Genomic DNA, 20,420 nt, shown 5'->3' on the forward strand with positions numbered 1-20,420 from the left:
ATATCTATGGGTTAGCACAAGATCTGGAACAAAGTAAGCATTCAGGTAATGCTCATAGAGTAAATGAGAATAAATGAGCCAATCAATCTCAACTACAGTGTTCCGTTTCATAGAGTTGCACATCTAGGCAAGGTCTCCTATTCCTTTGTACTCTCTCTAAAGAGAGAATGGAGTATGAGCTATTTTAGAACTTCAAAGAAGTTTTATTGGTTATGTTATAAACAGTCCAGCTCTTTTCTCAACAGTTTAGATAGATGAATACAAAATAGCTGCTCTCAGTCTAAATTTAAAAATTGTCATAGAAGTTGTAATAAATGTAAATAATACTTATTAATATGCATTTATGGTAGGTATATATGATATTTAGTATGCTATTTTAATACAGAAAACAGATTTTAGAAATAACGTACTTTAACTGTTTCTCTCAAGCAAGAAATTTGAGATGCTTTGATAGAACAGCAGGAATGGTGACCCAACCAACAGCCTCAGTCACCTACTGTAACACCACTACTCTTCTTCAAGATGTGCTAAACCAAACATAACAACAGTAAATGTTCACTGGACACATATCACATACAGGAATCTTTGCTTAGATATTCACATATATTAATTACCTTAATCCTCAGCACAGCTTGTGAAGGAGGAACTATTATTATCTTTATCACTACTTTACAGAGAAAGTGAGATACAGAAAGGTTAAATAACATGTCCAAGGGCACAGAGGTAATAAGTAGCAGACCTAACATTCATATGCTGGCTCCGTTAACCATGATGATGTTCCTTACTTTATAGTATAGAACTTTTTCTTAGAGAGAAAGCTCCAAACACATGCAGAGACTTCACTCATTCCATTTAGTGAATCATACTTTTCTATTGGGGAGAAATTCAAGAGGACTAAGAAGAGCTGTTCCAAGCCATATGGGATCTTAAGGCAAAAGGAAAAAAATAATGATAATCTTGTCTTGAAGATTTTAATGCTAGGTTCTATTGGCTCATGCCTGTAATCCTAGCTACTCAGGAGGTTGAGATATGAGAATCATAGTTTGAAGCCAGACCAGGGCAGGAGATTCTATTAGATTCTTATCTTCAATTAAGTACCAAAATATTGAAAGTGGAGCTGTAGCTCCAGACAGACACTGAGTGAAAAAGCTAAGAGAGCATCCAAGCCATAGTTCAAGCCCTAGCAGAGGCACAAAAAGATTTTAATATTTAGCTAATGGTATACTTTCACATCACCTTTAACTTTAAAAATAATACATTGCTGAAACAAGGACACAGGATGACCTATTGCTACAAGGATACCCACAGGACAGTATCTTGGAAATGAACTTTACAACTTAAGGGGGTAGGGGCGAGTGGGGAGGAGTGTGGGTGGGGGAGGGAAGGGATAGTGGGACAACAACAAGGGAAGGGGTAACAGTGATCGACAAGTAATGTACTCTTTGCCTTACTCATGTAACTGTAACCCCTCTGTACAGCATCTTTACAACAAAATAAAAAAATAAAAAAATAATACATTGTAATATTATTTAGGCAGATACCAGTGGCTCATACCTGTAATCCTAGCTACATAGTAGACTGGGATCTGACAATCGCGATTTGTACCTAGCCCAGCCAGAAAAGACTTATGAGCCAGCAAAAAGCCAGAACTGGAGATGTGGCTCAAGTGGCATAGTGAAAAAGTTAAACAAGAGTTTGAAGCATATAGAAACTCGTATATATTTGACTCCAGAACACAATTCCTGACCAAGTGGATAGATAAGAAAATATCTCCTTCAGAAAAGATTTGGACCTCCAGAAGAGTGAGGCTCATCTAGTTCTAAAGCCGGTATTAAGATACATAAATGGGGTCAGGTTAACAAGTTCATGAAAAATATGGCACTGTTATCATTGAGAGCCCCACCAGCTGAAAATTCAATGGTATGAAACTAAGGGTAATGTTTAGAAAGGTTTCTGCCCTTCTTGGAGAATTAAAATGAAAATGGTGTAATAACCTCCAGTTTCCTTAGATAACATCTCTCTACCATCTAAGCAAGGAAATGAAAGCTGCTTTTAAAGCTAAACTTTGCTCCAACTCCCAATATTACTCTTTTTATTTTTGAGGCAGTCTTGCAATGTAACCCTGATTGGCATTGAACTCATAACCCTTCTGCCCCAGCCTCCTAAGTGCTAGGATTATAAGAATATGTTACCTCACATGGCTAACACCAAAGACTCCCAAGACCTCTCCAGTTTGATGTCATAGTTGTTATCAATCCCAATAGAACTTTCACCCTTTAGAATCTCTGAGCTTTTGTCAGAAATTTTGCCTACTATATATTCTATCTTGCTGTTCTGTAAGCATGTGTGCTGATTCATGTCTCTACACCTTACCTATGTCCTCTTTTGGCCTGGAAAGAAATGTCGAACAGAGTCTTCCTCACCCCTCTCACTTATTTCAGAACTCCTGATTACTTATCAAAGAACATCTCTTCTGGAATTCAGGATACAACTTGTTCTTCCCCAAATAAAATTAAACATTTCTTAACCTAGGATCCAAAGCTTTTCCCTCAAGATGTATCAGAATTGCTGGTTTGTTGCTGCTTATGGATATCTTCTAATTAGAATGTAAACTCCTTGAGAATGTAGGCTTTAAAAAAATTACCAAACACAATGCATAGAACAGAGTCGTTGTTATAAATTAATGTGTAAGTGAATGGACAAACATTGGGTGACTTGGAGAAAATAATTTCTGCTCTCCATAAGGTTACAAGATTCACAACAAAGATTATTATAGTCCTCACATCTTTCTGAAGACAAGCTATTGCCAGCTGGAAAGCCTAAGCAAAATTATAAAGAGAGTAAGAATGATGCTAGCAAGGAAGGATGGGGATACAAGTTACTAAAGGGACAAAAGGAATTGGGGGGGAGGGAATACTGATAAAATGTTGTATATCACAACTCTGTTGGTGGTTATATGACTACATGCATTTGTCAAAATGCATCCAATTATACACTTGAATTTGGTGAGTTTTCCTTACACATAAATTACATAATAACAAAACAAGTCCAAAATGGTCTGAATTCTCAGGACAAAAGAGGTTTTAAATCCAAAGTTATGAAGGTAATACAGGTGAATTATATAAAAAGAACATGGACCTGATAGTAAAAGCAAACAAACAAAAAACCTTGAGTTCCAAGTCATGCACTCGTGGTTCATGCCTGTAATCCTAGCTAGCTATTCAGGAGGCTGAAATGTGAGGATTGCACTTTGAAGCCTGAGTAGAAAAGTCTGTGTGAGTCTTATGTCCAATTAGCAAGCAGAAAGTCAGGAATAGAGCTGTGGCTTAAGTGATAGAGTGCCAGCTTTGAACAAAAAAGCCAAGTCAGATCACAAGGCCTTCAGTTCTAGCACAGGATCTATTCCTTTTCCCCTGCCTCTGCACACAAAGGTATTTCAGCTGCTCAAATGTACCTGGATGCTTTATCTTGCTGGAACCATCCTCCTGCAAAAATGCATCCTGAATTCCAGAAAAGATGTTCTTTGAAAAGTAATCAGGAGTTCTGAAATAAGTGAGAGGGGCGAGGAGCATTTTTGGAACTTTACCAAGATTGGCTTCCTCAGGGAAAGTGGCTAACAGCCTGTTTCAAGTGGAAATTTTCTAGTTGTTGGAAGTGGGTAAGCTACTAGACCAAACCTCTCTGAAGGTTGTATTCCTGGCTGCTATTACTCACCTGAGTTTAGCCACAGAACTATGCCTTATGTTTTTGAAAACACTTGCCCCCCCAAAAAGCTGACCAAGAAGAAATATAAACACATAGAAGACAGTCATTTGTAGACATTCCCAAACAAAAAGATACAAACAGAAAGGTCCACATAAATATATACCATAATATGGTATATATATTACAGGCTCACACCTGTAATCCTTGCTACTCAAGAGGCTGAGATGAGGGTTGTGGTTCAAAGCTAGCCCAGGCCAAAAAAAGTCTGTGAGAAATTAACCACCAGAAAGCTAAAAGTGGAGCTGTGGCTGAAGAGGTACAACACAAAAAAGAAATAAAAGAATAAGGAATAAAAGGCACTACTTGTCAAAACACCTAAAGCACAATAAGACAAAAAATATATAGAAAGCTATACACGTATACATACAAACATACATGTATACATATACCAGTGGTTTAGGAGACTTAAAATGCTTAAGACCACTTTCACAGTCCTGAAACACACACACACACACACACACACACACACACACACACACACACACACACACACAGAGCAATGCACACAGGCAAGGTTAAGTTAAAAAATCACATTGGAATTATGCATGAAATCCATACATGCACAAAAGTAGCACTTTAACAGGAATGTAATGGACAAAGATGGATAGAAAGACATATGATAGACATAGAGCATGACTCTGCACAGTTATATCAGGAAAGGCAAAGTCACAATGGTTCATGTAATCACCTTACAGACTTGGATGTAAAGACATGGTTATAGCTGGGCACTGGTGGTTCATGTCTAAAATCTTAGCTAATCAGGAGGCTGAGATCTTAGGATTATGGTTCAAATCCAGATCAGGCAAAAAAATTCATGAGACTCTTATCTAAAATTAACCACCAAAAAACTGAAAGTGGAGCTCTGGTTCAAGTGGTAGAACAGTAGCCTTGAGAATAAAAGCAAAGGGACAGTGTCCAGTCCCTGAGTTCAAGCCCCAGGACCAGCATAAAAAAAAACAAACAAACAAAAAACAAAAAACCCTCCTACATAACACAGAACTCTTAAACACCAGCCTTCTAATCTGTATTTCCGAAATAACTTCTCCGAGAAAATGCCTATAAATATGTCACCAGTTAACATTGAAAATACTCATGAACCCCCAAAGAATGTAATAAAAGCAAACCAAGGTATCCAGGGTATAAATCTCACAGCTCCCCCACAGCAAAAGGCAGCAAAAGACACAGTAGCAGCATGCTGCATGGAAACCATAAGGTGTCCTTGATTTTTCTCATGTAGAAACCTCAGGGAAACATATTAATGCTCCCAACTTTTACATAGCCATAATATATCTCAAAAACCTGTCTGAGTAATTGCATCCATTCCACAGGTTGGAAACACCAAAATTCACAATATATATAGAGAAAGAGAACCTCAGAGGAGGTAAATTGGGCTAGAAGCCTCGAAAGTTCCAAAAGAATGAAGAAAAGGGTATTACCTTATTAGCAACTAATTTTTTGCCAGATCTCTTAGGCTTCCGATATCCACCAATGTACTTGCGGCTTTCTCGCTTCTTGGGGATCTGATCCAAGTTAGCTGTGATGAGAAAATACCATTTAGGTTGAGTCCAAACTGAAGTAGATTAAAATATTTATTTATTGGGCACTGTTTCTTAGCACTCAGGGTTGGTGCTCTACCATTTGAACTACAGCTCCACTTCTGGCTTTGTGATGGTTACTTAGAGATAAGAGTCTCATGAACTTTCCTGAATGGGCCGGCTTTGAACCAGGATCTTCAGATCGCAGACTTCTGAGTAGTTAGGATTACAGGCATAAGCCACTACCCTACTGCTTCTATTTCTAGGATGAGAATACTGAGGCTGTCTAAATCGGAATAATTAGAACTGACTACACTCAAGCACACACCACTCTGAAACCCAGCAACAGAGCTCAAATTCCTTTACACCTGGCTCACTTATCAAATATGACTAAATAGTAGTATCATCGCTAAAATATACAAATAATGAGTAAACATACATCAGTTTCTTCTTTCTTGCTTATAAACTGTCTTGCTCAAGATTGCTTCTAATTGCTAGATTCTTCCCAAACCAGTGGCATCTCTATTGAGAGACTCTATGGGAATGTTCAATGGGAAATGATTTGAATACTACTCCCAAAGCAGAATTTGAATCAGCTGAGCAGAGAGCTCAGGTAATATGTGGGATGACATGTATTGGCATACCTGCAAAGGGACTCTTTAAAATAGAATTGATCAGGTGCTGGCAGCTTATGCCACATATAATCTTACAAAAGAGGCTGAGATTCAGAAGATCATAGTTCGAGGCTGGCTCAGGCAGAAAAGTCCAAGAGACTTCATCTTCAAAATAACCAGCAATAGGCCACTCTGTCAAGGGGCTGGTGGCTTACTCCTGTAATCTTAGCTACTTACAAGGCTGAGATCTAAGGATCAAAGTTTCAAAGCAATCTCGAGCAAGAAAGTCTATCATATTCTTATTTCCAATTAACCAGCAAAAAGCTGGAAATGGAGCTGTGGCTCAATTGGTAGAGTGCTAGCCTTGAACAAAAACTCAGTTTCAGCACCCAGGCCCTGAGTTCAGGTTTCAGGACTGGCACAAAATAGCCAATCTGGAATTGTTGTTCAAGTGGTAGAGCACCAAGCAAGCAAGCAAGCTGACAAAATGTGAGGCTCTTTGTTCAAATCCTGATACCAGCAATTAATAGAATAGAATAGACTTTTTCTTCTATTTCATTTGGGAAGCCAATCTTCAACTCTGATATTGGCATCAACAAATATTTACAAGGGGCGTGGATTCTGTATTATTATTATTATTACTATTGTTGCCATTATCATTTCCAGCTATTTTTTATTAAGTTTTTTATTGTGAAAATACTGTACAGAGGGGTTACAGTTACATGAGCAAGGTAATGAGTACTTCTTCTCCAGCATTGTTGCCTCCTCTTTTGTTTTTCCCCTACCATCTCTTCCTTCCCACCTCCTCTGCTACACTCCCTGCCCCCCCCTTTCCCGCCTAAATTGTAAAGGTCGTTTTTCCACATAATGACTTGTACATCTCATTGTTGCAATGAGCCCACCTGTATCCCTATTGAAACAATTTGTTTTTTTTCCCCTTCCCCTCCACAAATTATACCAACATCAAATACAGTGAAAACAGGGGTTATACAGTTGGGGAGGGACATACAAAGCAACAAAAAAAATCACATGGTACCTTATAAATACGTTAGAAACAATAGAAAGGAATAAAAAACCACTTGTTTCCCTATCTTGGGGTTCATTTCATTTAGCATCATCTTATCTGACCTTTTCTGCTTGTCCCAGACATATACTAGTTATTAGCTATTTATTATTCATTTATTTATTTTTGTGTTTAACTTTTTTTGCTGTAAGCTGTTGCTCAACTACTTGATCCATAGCTCCACTTCCAGAATTTTTCTGGTTAATTGGAGATAAAAAGTCTGGTTAATTGGAGATAAAAGTCTTTCCTGTTGGAGCTGGCTTCAAATTTTGATCCTCAGATCTCAGCCTTCTGAATAGCTAGGATTACATGTATGAACCACCAGAATTTATAAAATATTTTAATTTCTCTAAGACGTTTTGAGCCTTACATTTTTCGCTATGAGGTCTAAATTATTACCCCAAGGATACCAATAAGAAAATGGATTCTCAAAGTGAAGTTATTTATTTCAGGCTTTACAAGTAGTAAATGTCAGAAGCACAATTCAAATTCAAATGTACCTAACTTCAAAACTATAGCCCATTCTGGCATCCTAGTTTTTCAGGAAACAAACTCCATGGACTTTCTGATGTTACTCAATAAATGCCTTTTGAATGAGTTAGCAAATGACTGGATGAGAGGAAGCAGCTTATGTACTAAGCAGTATTCAGGTTACACCCACAGTGACATATGTGCATCTGCACAAAACGTCTCTAGGCATATAGAATTGGTGAAGGGCAGTGGAGAAAACGAAATTTGCCAAAACTGAGCAAATGAGCAAACCTTTGTGTGTAGGAAATATAGTGGGGACAAGCATAGATTCAGTTTTGTTCTATCTTCACAACACTGCTGAGAGACAACTCAGTCTTCACATGGGAAACTGAGGACCCAAAATGTTATGCCAAAAAAAATGAGGCTGGGCCTATCCAATTCCAAAGTTGTACCTCTTTCTACTTTACTGGTTTTCCCTGTCCAGTTCCAGATTAGAAGCCAATAAGGAGGAGCTAGTAGGAGTATGTGCAGGAAGTTGGTGGAAAGAAAGAAACTGAACAGGACAAAATGAACTGAAGTCTTTAAGGCCCTGGGAAAGATGGATGCAAATCAAATACTAGCCATGATCCGAATAGGGTCCTTGGATCCTATCACCAGCAGGGTCAGAGTTATAAAAGGAACCACATGACAACTGGCTTCCCAAATGGGGTTCTGATGTCACTCTCTTTCTCGGGGATATTTTTAGCCCCAAGTGTCTTATTGGGACCTTGAGAAGCAAAGCCGCAATGTAGGAGCCACTTATATCCTAGAGGTGAGAGTAACTGATGAGGTGCTGTAAGACCTGAACCAGTCTTGAGGGTATATTTTTCCATCTGTCATCTATACATAAGCCCAGAATGGTCTTTAGGATAATGATTATTAATTCTCTCTCTCTACTGAACTTGCAACTTGCATTCTGAGGGGCATCTGCTTCTAACAATCAGGAGGCTGGTGAGGGTCATGTCTGATGTACTTGGCAGTAGGCAGTAGCAGCTGCACAAAAGCCTCTGAATTGCCAGGTAGTGGCTAGCTCTATGTCCTAACAGGAAGAAGAAGAGATGAGAAACATTGGTGGCAGGGAGGTGGGAGGTGGGGGGGGGGAGGAACTGCAAAAATAGGGATTCAAAAGTGACAGGCATAACAAGTGGCAGATAACACGGGTCATCATGGCACATCTTGTTCCCATAGTGCCTTGGGTTTATGCTCAAATGTTTCTTCTTCTCAGTCTATGGAAAAGAGCCAGGGTAGTGCATGTATGAGCCATCAAGTGATCAATGCCCAGGCCAGGAGAGGAGATAAGGAAGGAGCCCTGTTCTATAAAACTGCCCATTGAACTCTGGGCTTCTGTCTGGATGGAAAGTTAGCTACTTTCACAGCTTTCCCTTTATTTTCAAATAAACTTACTCAGTTTATGTTAAACACTTTCTTGCTTTTAATTCTTTAATAGGCAAAAATGAATCTATTTATCTAGACAGTATCATGACCAGTTCCTTGGTAATAGACTTCCTGATCTGATTTCATAAGGATTGTGATAGATTGTATCATTCCCAGGCAGGGGACTTATAAAATAATGGCAAATATTGGCTACTTTCTCGATATGTTACTTAATATCCACCAACTGGAAAATCACCTTAGAGGAGAAGGGAGTGGCTGGTGATCCCATTCAAGTTGATTCTGGATAAAGCTTGACCTCACAATATTTAAGGATCTGGTCTAGAACTAGAGTAAAATAACATTTGGCCATGGTGGAAAGTCAAGTGATTGAAGCCCTTGGACATAACTATGCCATGAACCTGACTGCGTGACCTTAAGCAGATTCCTTTTCATTTCCTTTCAAACCCTGTTTCCACATTTGGGAACAAAAGGACCCTCAAATCCCCCAGAATTATTTTTCTTTTTACTGCCACCCTAACTTCTAGCCATCATTTCTGAGTGAAATGATCCTATAGAAGATACAACCAGCTTAATTCTTTGATTCTTACTTTCTTTGAAATACTGAGGTAGAATCAGAGGGTTAGAAATAAGCTTGGAGTCAAATCATCCCACAAAGTGCACCAACATATGGAGTAAAGGAATTAAAGGAACAAATAGGAACATAAACCAGTTCAGAGGAGCTACAAAGCCCAAACTTTTAAAGACTAGAAAGAAATGCTATAATGTCCTAAGTATAACCAACATTCACCCACACTGTCTCGTTATAAAATGGATGAGAAGCTGGACAAAGTGTCTCTTGCCTGTAATACTAGTTACTCAGGAGTCTGAGATCTGAAGATCCTGGTTCAAAGCCAGCCTGAATAGGAAAATTTTTAAGACTCTTATCTCCAAGTAGGAAGTGGAGCTGTGGCTCAAATGGTAGAGCAGAAACCTTGAGTGACAATAGCTCAGGGACAGGAGCCAGGGATCCAAGAGCATGGATTGCCCCCAAGTTGTAACAAAAGATGTAGCATTTATTAATGTATTTATCTATCTTTACATCTATTTTTAACATTTTTGTTGCTGGTACTCAGGCTTGAACTTAGGGCCTAGATACTGCCCCTTAGCTTTTAAATTCAAGGCTGGTACTCACTCTAGCACTTCAGGCACAGTTCCACTTCTGGCTTTCTAGTGGTTAAGTGGATATGAGTCTCATGGACTTTTCCTGCCCAGGATGGCTTTAAACTGGGATCTTTAGATCTCACCTCTTGAGTAGCAAGGATTATAGGAGTGAGGCCATTGGCCATTGGCCCGTGGTAAAGATGTAGCTTTATTTGCAAGCAATAAGAGCCTGGCAGGCAAGATTGGTGAACTGAATTGGTGAACTGAATCTGAAAGGGCCCATTCTGAAGCTCTGGGAGGTAACTAAGGTCCAGTTGAGTAGAAAGCACAGGTCAACTGGAGAGCATAGAGGAGGATACATGTCAGCACAGTTAGTCTATGCATGAGAGCTACCTAGCATATCCTGATAATATTAATCAAGTTATAAAAGACATACCAGTACGAAGCCTTATGGGTTTCTTCCAGACAACCTCCACAGGGACATTCGGTGAGATAGGCACAGAATGGCATTTTTCCAAGAGGATTTTGAGTGGTAAAGTCCTTGGTGATGATTCAGCTGAGGGCAAAAAGGCCTGAAAAAAAGAGATGACTCAGTAGAAGTGGACAGCAGGCCAACCCTTAGTTTGAACAGCAGAACTTCCCATTGGAGGGTATCATCAAGACCAGCCTCCAAACCCAAGCAGGTTTAACATGTATCATCAATTGATGCAGGTGAATTCCCCAATTACCACGAGCCTAAAAGGTATCAGGAAGTGTTAGAACAAATGACAAGCACCAAAATGATTTAAAGGAAATAGCATCTAATTGTAGCCTTTTATTTTTGCATGTGTTTATATTGGGATTCAGGGAGTGAGAATTTTGCATCTGCTAGACTTTAACATTTACTCAGTGTGAGACCTGAGGCAAATGATTCATCTCTCTGAGTCTCAATTTCCTCATCTGCATATAACACCTTATAAGAGTATCTTCCCTCAAGGGCTGCTAGACAACATATGTAAAATACATGATTGAAACCTGGACACTTTGATTCCACATAGAAATGAAGGATGGGGTTAACCTCTGTAATAAGATCTTGAGTTGGGATAGATGGGAAGGAAAAATAAAGGGGTGAAATGTACTCATACACTGATATGTTGAATTGACACCCTTTGAACAAAAGATAATTTTAAATAATTTTAAAAATAAAATAAGATTTTGCTGGGTGCCAGTAGCTTACAACCTGTAATCTTAGCTATTCCGGAGGCTGAGATCTGAAGATCTGAGTGAAGTCAGCCTGGACAGGAAAGTCCATGAAACTTTTTATCTCCTATTAACCACCAGAAAGCCAGAAATGGAGCTATAGCTCAAATGGTAGAGCACTAGCCTTGTGCAAAAAAGCTCAGGGACTGCATCCAGAGCCTGAGTTCAAGCCTAAGGGCTAACTCAAATAAATAAATAAACAAATAAATAAATAGATTGAGAATACCTCCCAAGTTGAGATACCCCTCCCCATTCTCTTTTATTACATGATTTAAAAGCCTCCACCTCATTGGTCACAATAACATCATTGTATGGGAGGTTTGCCCATGGTTATGAAGATGAAAATAACCTAACCAGATTGCTTTCTAAACTGTACTTGTATTCAGTGACCTTGTTTGAAGGATGGAAGTTATATAACCAGGGCTGGCATAATATATTACTATGGAAAAAAATGGCTTAAAAGAACCAGTACTGAGGGAGGGGGGTGAGCCTGATCAAGGTACATTGTATGCATATATGGATGTGTCAAGATGAAACTCCCAGGAATACAAGCAAAATAGATTATTTGCAACTATGAAAATGAAAAAAATGAGATCTGTTGAAATTGTTTTTGGAAGGAAGTATGGTAGAAGGGAGAATGGGGGGGGGCTGAGATTTATTAGAATGTGTGGTAAATACGTGTGTAAATGTAACAATGAAATCCTCTTCATGAATAACTAATATAAAATAATAAAAAGAGCTAATAAAAAATCAGCCATGTACAAATAATTGATGCTAATAAAAATGTGGAGAAAGGCCAGGCACCTGTGGCTCATGCCTGAAAGCCTAGCTACTCTGGAGGCTGATACCTGAGGGTCATGGTTCAAAGCCAGTTGAAGGAAGGAAAGCCTGTGGGACTCATCTCCAATTAACCACCAAAACACTGGAAGTGGAGCTGTGTCTCATGTGGTAGAGTGACAGACTTAACTGAAAAAGCTCAGAGACAGGGCCCCCAGGCTCTTGAGTCCAAGCCTTGGGACTGGCACAACACATGTGGAAAGAAAAGAACCAGCACTTACTCTCCCAGTTATGGAAGCCAGAAGTTTGAAATTAGGATCAGAGCAGTGCCATACCCACTTAAGCCTCTATGGATGAATACTTCCTTGACTACTTTTGCTCCTAATGGCCCCCGACTCCCAACCATTCTTGGCATTTCTTGATTTATGGTTGCATAACTCCAATTTTTGTCTCCATCATAACATAGTCCTTTTCTCTGTACCTTTGTGTGTATGTCTAATTTCCTGCTTCTTGTCAGAACACCAATCATTGGATTAGATAACTAATCTAGGATGAGCTTTCTTTTTTAATAAATTTTTTATTGTGAAAATACTGTACAGAGGAGTTACAGTTATTTGAGTAAGGTAATGAGAACATTTCTTATCTAGCACTGTTGCCTCCTCCTTTGTTTTTCCCCTATCACTTGATTATATCTACAAAGACTTTATTTCTAAATGGAAAGTCATATTCATAGACGTAGAGGGTTAGTACTAATCTGAACATATATTTTCAGAGAGACACAATTCTGCCTAATACAGAGTGGTTATGAGTATCCGTTATAGGTGAAGCATAATAAAATGAAACCAATAGAACACCAGGAGGGTTTGGAGGGAGGATCAAGTGAAATCCTAGAAGTGAAAGCAAAACAACAAAAAGAACCCATAATTAGGGTTCTGCAGTGGGGGGTACTGGGGCTTGAACTCAGGGCTTGGATACTCTCCCTTAGTTTTCTTGCTCAAGATTGGCATTATACCACTTGAGCTACAGCTCTATTTCCAGCTTTTTGATGCTGGAGATAAGACTCTTGTTTTGTTTTGTTTTGTTTTGGGTCCGGTCATGGGGTCTGAACTCTGGGCCTGGGTGCTGTCCCTCAGCTCTTCAGCTCAAGGCTAGCGCTCTACCACTTGAGCCACAGCGCCACTTCCGGCTTTTTTCTTTTTTGCTTATGTGGTGCTGAGGAATCGAACCCAGGTCCTCAAGCATGCAAGGCAAGCGCTCTACCACTGAGCCACCTTCCCAGCCCGGAGATAAGACTCTTACACTCTCCCCAATCGAGGCTTTGAACCTCAACTCTAAACCAGTCTCCTCGGTAGATAGGATTACAAACATGAGTCACTGGAACCCAACATAATAATTAATTTTTGACATATCTGCATTTTCTTCCTTCCCTAGAAAGGAGACAGGAAAGACTTATTTCCCATTGATAAATGAAAAAATAAACCCAAGAATTTAGGTGAAAGTCATGTGTTCAGTATAGTGAAAAAGGATTTGACTCCAAGTTTAATGTTTTCCTTCTCATATATCATGTCTCAAGTTATTCATCTGTCATATGGGAGTAATGATAATAATAATGATGATGATAATGATAAAAATAATGAGTAGTTTTATAAATCACTTTATATATAGAAAAGAATTCTGCAAAGCATAAAGTCTTGTGCACATCTAACATTTTTTCCCATTATTCCCCTTTTTCCTTTGTGTTCTAATTCTCACTAAAGTGTAAGCTAGTGATGGGCTTGAAGTATTATCTCTTCCTGTAACCTGTGCTTTTAATAATGAATGCAAGTCAGGTGCTGTTTGCTCACACCTGTAACCCTTATCTACTCAGGAGGCTGAGATCTGAGGATCAAAGTTCAATGCCAGCTGAGTCAGAAAAATCTGTGAGACTCTTATGTCCAATTAACCAGTAAAAAGTTGGAACTGGAGTTGTGGCTCAAGTGTTAGAGCACTAGCCTTGAGTGAAAAAGCTAAGAGATGGCACCCAGGCCCTGAACTCAAGCACCAAAACAGCCCAAGAAAAAAAGAATGCAGATTTGTAACATTATCTTGGCCACATCCTCTTGTATGCGCATCTGTGTATTTGTTTGTTTCATGTTCAGTCAGGTATTTATTGTGATCATTTTCTTTTTTAAGAGTCCCTAACTCATCATCATACATGTAAAATGCTAAGAAAAGTGTTTGGGCACAAAGTTAACAGTGTATAAATGTTAGCTATTATTATTAGTATTACTCTTCCTGTTTCCCAAGTACAGAGAGTAAGACGCGGAAAAGTTCAAGTTCCTGCTGATCCTTGATAAGAACCTATCTCTACCCTTTGATATCACTTCCTTCAAGCCAAATCACCTCGTGTATAAAACAGTAGTCCTAGGCCTGACTACAGCCACATCTGGCCCAAAGAAGTCACAGTTTCAGGAGCTTAGATTTCAAAATTAAAAATACCCAAGCCTGATGACAGTAGTTCATACCTACAATTCTAGTTATTCAGGAGGTTGAGGTTTGAAGATTGAGGTTCAAAGTCAGCCTGGGTAAACAATCCAAGAGCTTCTTATATCTCCAATTAAATCGCAAAAAGCCAGAAGTGGAGGCATGGCTCATATGGTAGAGTACCAGCCACGAGTGGAAAAAATGTCAAGTAAGTGCATAAGTCTTGAGTTTAAGCCCAGTACAGGCACAAGAAAAAATAAATAAAACATATTAGCTTATGGCTTATGCTTATAATCCTAGCTGCTCCGAAGGCTGAGATGGGAGTTCTGTGGTTCAGAACAGGCTAGCCAGACAAAAACACATGACCCATTCTCAACTAATAAAAGTTAAATGTGGTATCGATCACAGTGGTTTATGCCTTTTATCCCAGCTATGTGGGAAGCTAAATATGAGACTCTTGGTCCTGGCTGGCCTGAGGCCCGGCATAAAAACCAAAACTCTTATTGGAAAAATATTTGAAACAAAAAGGGGTGGGACATGGCTCAGGTGGTAGACCACCTGCTTAGCAAGCATGAATCACCGAATCCAAGCCCTAGTAACTAAATAAACAAATCACCCTCTTTAATGTGTTTCATTATTCTATTATTTTCATACTACATATAATGTACTTCAATCATATTCAGCTCCTCTATGTAAATCACTCACAATAAGTCTAACTGTGCAACTGAAAAGTAAGTGAAAAATAAATAAATAAACCACCTGAGAGGATTCCAACTAAAGCTGTTTCTATGGGAAACACACACAAAAAACTAAGCTTGTTCCATTTATCAGACTGAATTCTATTTGTCTATATAATTCAATGCAGTGTGTGACTGATGCTGCTTTACAATGTGTTGTTTTCATATATGTTAGATTCCTAGGGTAAGACTAAGACTTCAGCAGACAGAGACTACTAAAATCCAGAGGGAGATAAGATTTGTGGTAGAGCCTGTGGTAGAACTCTCATGTACTGCTTATCTTCTGATTTCTGTGTGTCAGGGGAATTCCCTTCCCTTCTCTGGGATTCAGTGTCATCATCATCTGTAAAATGAACCGATAAACCAGTTTTTCACTAGAACTCCTGACCTACACTGATGCCCCTAATATGCAGCTTTTCCACTGCACTTTCCCTTTTCCCTGGACAGGTGTTTAGCATCCCCAAAGAAAGCTTGCCAGCACCTCCCTGAAACCAGCAGAGGGCACAGGAAGCCTGCAGGAGAAAGGCACTGGGAAACCAGTAGATGAAAAGGATGGTACCAATCTGTCTTGGAGAGACAATTACAGGCTTAAATGAATGGGAGAACTAGAGACAAGCATGGTAGAAGGATCCTCAGGAACCCAAAATGCCGTGGTTCAGATGAAGAAACTGAGGTCTAGAGAGAGGGAGGGACTTGAGTTCATGAAACAAATCAAGGATAGAAATGAAACTAGAACCCAATGTGTCCTGATTCTGACATCACTTCAACTGCATCAATTAAACTACTGCTATAGTATTGTCCTGAATTGTTTCTCTTGCTGAACATTGCTCAAACTTATTTAGCAGATTTCAGTAATACCAATGATGGCTACTCATTCTGTAGAGGCCTACAATGTGTTATACATAGTACTTGGCTATATACCTTACATCCACTGGCTCTTTGGGTCTCCACAACAGTCCTCTTAGATATACCATGATTAACCACATTCACAGGTGACACATGTCACATCAAATCCTTTGACATTTTAAAGCCTGTGCTTTTAAAGAACCCACAAAATGTCTCTATGCCCAGTACATTTACCTCAACAGAAAAGTGATTTGATAACTGTGACCCTCTTCTTAGGTACCAGTAGTTTGAACATGCAGTGCCCAAGTACAATTATCAGCTAATGGAATCTTTTAGATATGTTTGGTTGTTTGCTTTTTTGATTGTTGGTCTTAAATTCACTGTAATAAAATTTATTCCCAACAATATTATTCCAATTTTATGTCCTTAAACCTTCCACAAGTGATAAACACAGAAATGGAATGCCTGTAAACATATTAACAATGTCCTTCTCGGAAAATGTAAGCTTATTATATCTGCCCTGATGGGACCCAAGTTCCCTGAAAGTGACATATAAGAGATAATAGGGACAGGTCAAGAACTACCAAGCTAGGCCTCTTCACCACAAAGAAAAAAATTAATTAGCTACTCTTTTTTTGTTGTTGGTCATGGGGCCTGAACCCTGGGCCTGGGCACTGTCCCTCAGCTCTTCAGCTGAAGGCTAGTGCTCTACCACTTGAGCCACAGTGCCACTTCTGGCTTTTTCTGCTTATGTGGTGCTGAGGAATCAAACCCAGGACCTTATGAATGTAAGGAAAGCACTCTACCCCTGGGCCACCTTCCCAGCCCTAATTAGCTACTCTTATAAAATACTTTGTCCTAGCTGGGCAGCAGTGGTTCACATCTATAATTCTGGTTACTTGGGAAGCTGAGATTTGGAGGTTCTTGGTTTGAGGCTAGTCTGGGCAGAAAAGCCCATGAAATTCTATCTTAACATAAAAAGCTAGGTACAATATTGCATGCCTGTTAGCCCAGTTGCAGTGGAAAGCAAACAAAAAATAAAAAAGTACAACAATCAAAGTTCAGGTGTGCACCTGGGAAGGAAAAGTGATCCTATTTCAAAAATTATCAACCTGAGAAAGGATTGGGAGCATGGTCCAGCAGTAGAGTACCTGCCTAGCAAACACAAAAATACTTTGTCCTAAATAATTTGGAAAAACTATGAAATACTCACTTTTGAAAACATTTTTTGAGACAAATTCTCTCAAAGTCCCAGGCTAGCCTTGAACTTGCAATCCTCATGTCTTAACTTCCAAGTCAATGGAATTTTGGGCACAAATTACCACACTAGACTGAAAGCATTCTCAAGGCTCAAAGCCAAAGAGTCCTTTACTTTCTAAATATTTGTACAAAACTCATTCCACAATAATTGCAGCATATTTCTTTTTTGTCTGTAAATAGGGGTTTGCTAAATAAGCTGCATATCACAACTCCAATTAACTCTCTTGAAAACTAAAGACAAAAAGAGTTCATAATAAGAACCTGAGGCTGAAGATAATATAGCTCAATGGTAGAGCACATATTTTGAAAGTGTTAGGTCCTGGATTGCACAACACACACACACACACACACACACACACACACACACACACACACACACACACACACACACACACACACACACACACACACTGAAATGTCACAATCTGTATAACTTTGGATAAATCACTCAACATTTGAGCTTCAGTTTCTTCACTATAAAAATTAAATAGAAACAATATATGTGACATGCACCTACAAGATTCTGTCTATAAAGCTACTGCTCTATGAATAACAGGAGAATATAAATGGGCTGCCTTTGGTCTACATTCTTCAAGACTAAGAATACAATGTTGTTATTAGAAAGTTCCTAAAAACCAGGCATTGGTGATTCAAGCCTGTAATCCTTGCTACTCACAGCAGAAGGATCATGGATTCAAGACCACCTAGGCAGAAACATTCTTTAAAAAAAACTAGCAAAAAGCATGCCGTGAGACGTGGTTCAAGTGGATAGAGTTTTTGCCAAGCAAATACAAGACCTGGAGTTTTGTTTTTTTTTAAAAAAAAAAACTACTGTACAGCCAAAAAGAAAATGTCTAAGAGATACCAAGTACTGTCATGTGACCTCCAGAGAAAAACAGGTCCAGCAAGATGAAAAGATTTGTCTCAAAATTATATAGATAATACAGGAGAGAACTAGTAAATCCAGGTCTCCTGCCACTCTGTTCAGAAACTTCCCTTGACTCATTTCCCTACTGGACGAGGAAAGGAGCCAAAATCAGGGAAATGTCTCAGTAACTAAGGAAAACAGGAGACCATGGTTGTCTTAGACATCATTAAGTGATCATGGTCATGCTACTAACATTCAGATTTTGTTATAAAAATGAATTGAAGTGCAGACTGTAGAAGCTCAATCTCTGGAAGGGTTTTCAGATCACTCAAGTCCTTTTACCTGACAACTAAGAACATCCTCTCCAGAACATTCCTGGCTGGATACAGGACTTATGTGAGGAAGGGCAGGATATGGGAGTTTAAGCTGGCTTCTGGGGTCTCAAATGTTTTAAATGGTTATGTGTAATAGCCAGCCTTACCTGAGCACCGCAGACTACAGCACAAGCTTCGTTGGCTAAGCCATCTGCATCAACTGCACCTCTTTCCAGCTCCAGTTTCTGGGGTTGCTTGTCCTGGTTGGACTCCTCTGATCCTCTATCATCCTCTTCCTTCTTCAGTTCACTGAACTTTTCCTCCAGCTCCTTGGTAACAACTTCAGTAGTAACCTTTGTGGTACAGGATCTCAGCTCAGGGGATTCTGTAGTACTGTCATCTTCCTTGAGGAAGCTGACCAAAGTTTCAGTGTCTTCATCAATCTCTGAAGAGGAGTATTCTCTGGTGGGGGCCTGGCATTTGGTGGGACCACAGCTTTTCTTCTGTACTGGGTCATCTTTAAACTCAAAGCCAGCTGAGGTCACAGTGGAAGTGGTAGCAGTGTCAGAATAGTCTACAACCTGGCGTGGTGTCTTCTCCCCTTCAATATTCATCTCAAATTTACAGGCCTGTGAGGCCTTCCAATGGTGACGACCATGTTTTCCCTCAGCACGGCTCCAAATTGCGGCCTTGTTGTTTCTGTAAGGTAGGTTGAAGGAAGCCCGAGAGGTAGCATCCTCCAGGGCAACGTTATCACTGCAACCTCCGTGAGCTTCACGGTGGTGGTGACTAAATTTTACAGACTCTTCATGGGAGACTGCTCGCCATTTGCGGGCCACTTCAGCCATATTGGTGAAGAATTTAACAACACCACCAAAAGGAGCACCCTTGTCTCGTCTCTGACGTCCAGGGCTCTCTTCACAGCTGCTTTCCAGGAGTTCTTTCAAGGTTGAGTCCCCTAGAGTGGTCTGGAGCTCGTGAATTTTGGTGTGTTCAGTCCATGTTGGAGGAGCCTCACCAGCCCTCGGGAACTTATTTTTCAGGAGCTTCTTGGCTGTCTTGTCACCTGTTACATTCTCTGGAACTTCTTCCTCACAAGACTCTTCTTCCACTTGGATGCCAAAGTCCTCAGTTGCCAACACCTTCTGGTTCACCCTTTTGGGGGTTTGCACAAACTTCTGCACATTCTCTAAGAAAGGCTCCAGGTCCTCCGTGTGGCCTGCATAGGAATGGCGGAAAGATTTTGGAGCATCTTCAACCTTCTTCATCCAGTAGTTACCTGGGGCTTCTTGGGCCTCCTCAAGCCTGTCACACTTAAAGTCAAAATTCTTGGAGGCCCCCATGGAACTCTTCAGCATCTTGAATGACTTCATTTTATCTCTGAAAGTGACTTTGGATTTGCCCTCCAATGGCCCAAAGATATCTCCAGATAAAACCATGGATTGGGGGCGCTTCCTCTGGCTAGGAGACCCCTTTTTGCGGCTCACAAAATTCCAGATCTTATTGACTTTGGTTTTCTTTTTGTTCCATCCACTCTCTTCCCTGAGAGTCAAGTCTCTCAGATTAAACTGCTCAGGCTCCACTAGGTTCTCCTGCCCCACCTCCTTGGTTGGGCCTTCTATCTCAGGGGGGTCTGGGGAGCCCTGATCCTGGCGACCATTGGGCACAAAGTCTGAGAAGGAAGCAGTCCGGCAGCTGCTGGGTGTCTCCATGGTCACTGCAGTGGATGGGCCACCAAGGCACAGGAAAAGGCTGGCCAGTTATTTCCAGCTGAAGGAGAGAGAGAGAGAGACAGAGACACAGAGAGACAGAGAGACAGAGAGAGGGGGGAAGGGGAGGGGGGAGTAGAAGGAGTGAGAGAAAATTGATGAGAGAGAATATTAAGATAGAGAAA

The 20,420-nt window shown here is 40.0% G+C and overlaps 1 protein-coding gene across 2 annotated transcripts in view; it reads right to left on the reverse strand.

Annotated features, from left to right (window-relative positions):
* Arhgef9 (Cdc42 guanine nucleotide exchange factor 9) overlaps positions 1-19,273 on the reverse strand; it is a 230,862-nt gene extending 211,589 nt beyond the window's left edge. Inside the window, exons 1-3 of one of the 2 annotated variants that reach the window (XM_070040197.1) lie at positions 18,694-19,273; positions 10,459-10,594; positions 5,202-5,299 (exon numbers count right to left, since the gene is read on the reverse strand). In XM_070040197.1, the coding sequence (XP_069896298.1) occupies positions 5,202-5,299; positions 10,459-10,594; positions 18,694-19,140 (681 nt within the window). In that variant the 5' untranslated portion in view covers positions 19,141-19,273. The remainder of the gene's footprint in view (positions 1-5,201; positions 5,300-10,458; positions 10,595-18,693) is intronic. The other variant, XM_070040198.1, reaches the window with a different exon arrangement.
* Positions 19,274-20,420: the final 1,147 nt, after the last annotated feature.

The sequence above is a fragment of the Dipodomys merriami genome, unplaced genomic scaffold (genome assembly GCF_024711535.1).
Source record: "Dipodomys merriami isolate MVZ:Mamm:240054 unplaced genomic scaffold, mDipMer1.0.p SCAF_3, whole genome shotgun sequence".
Classification (NCBI taxonomy): domain Eukaryota; kingdom Metazoa; phylum Chordata; class Mammalia; order Rodentia; family Heteromyidae; genus Dipodomys; species Dipodomys merriami.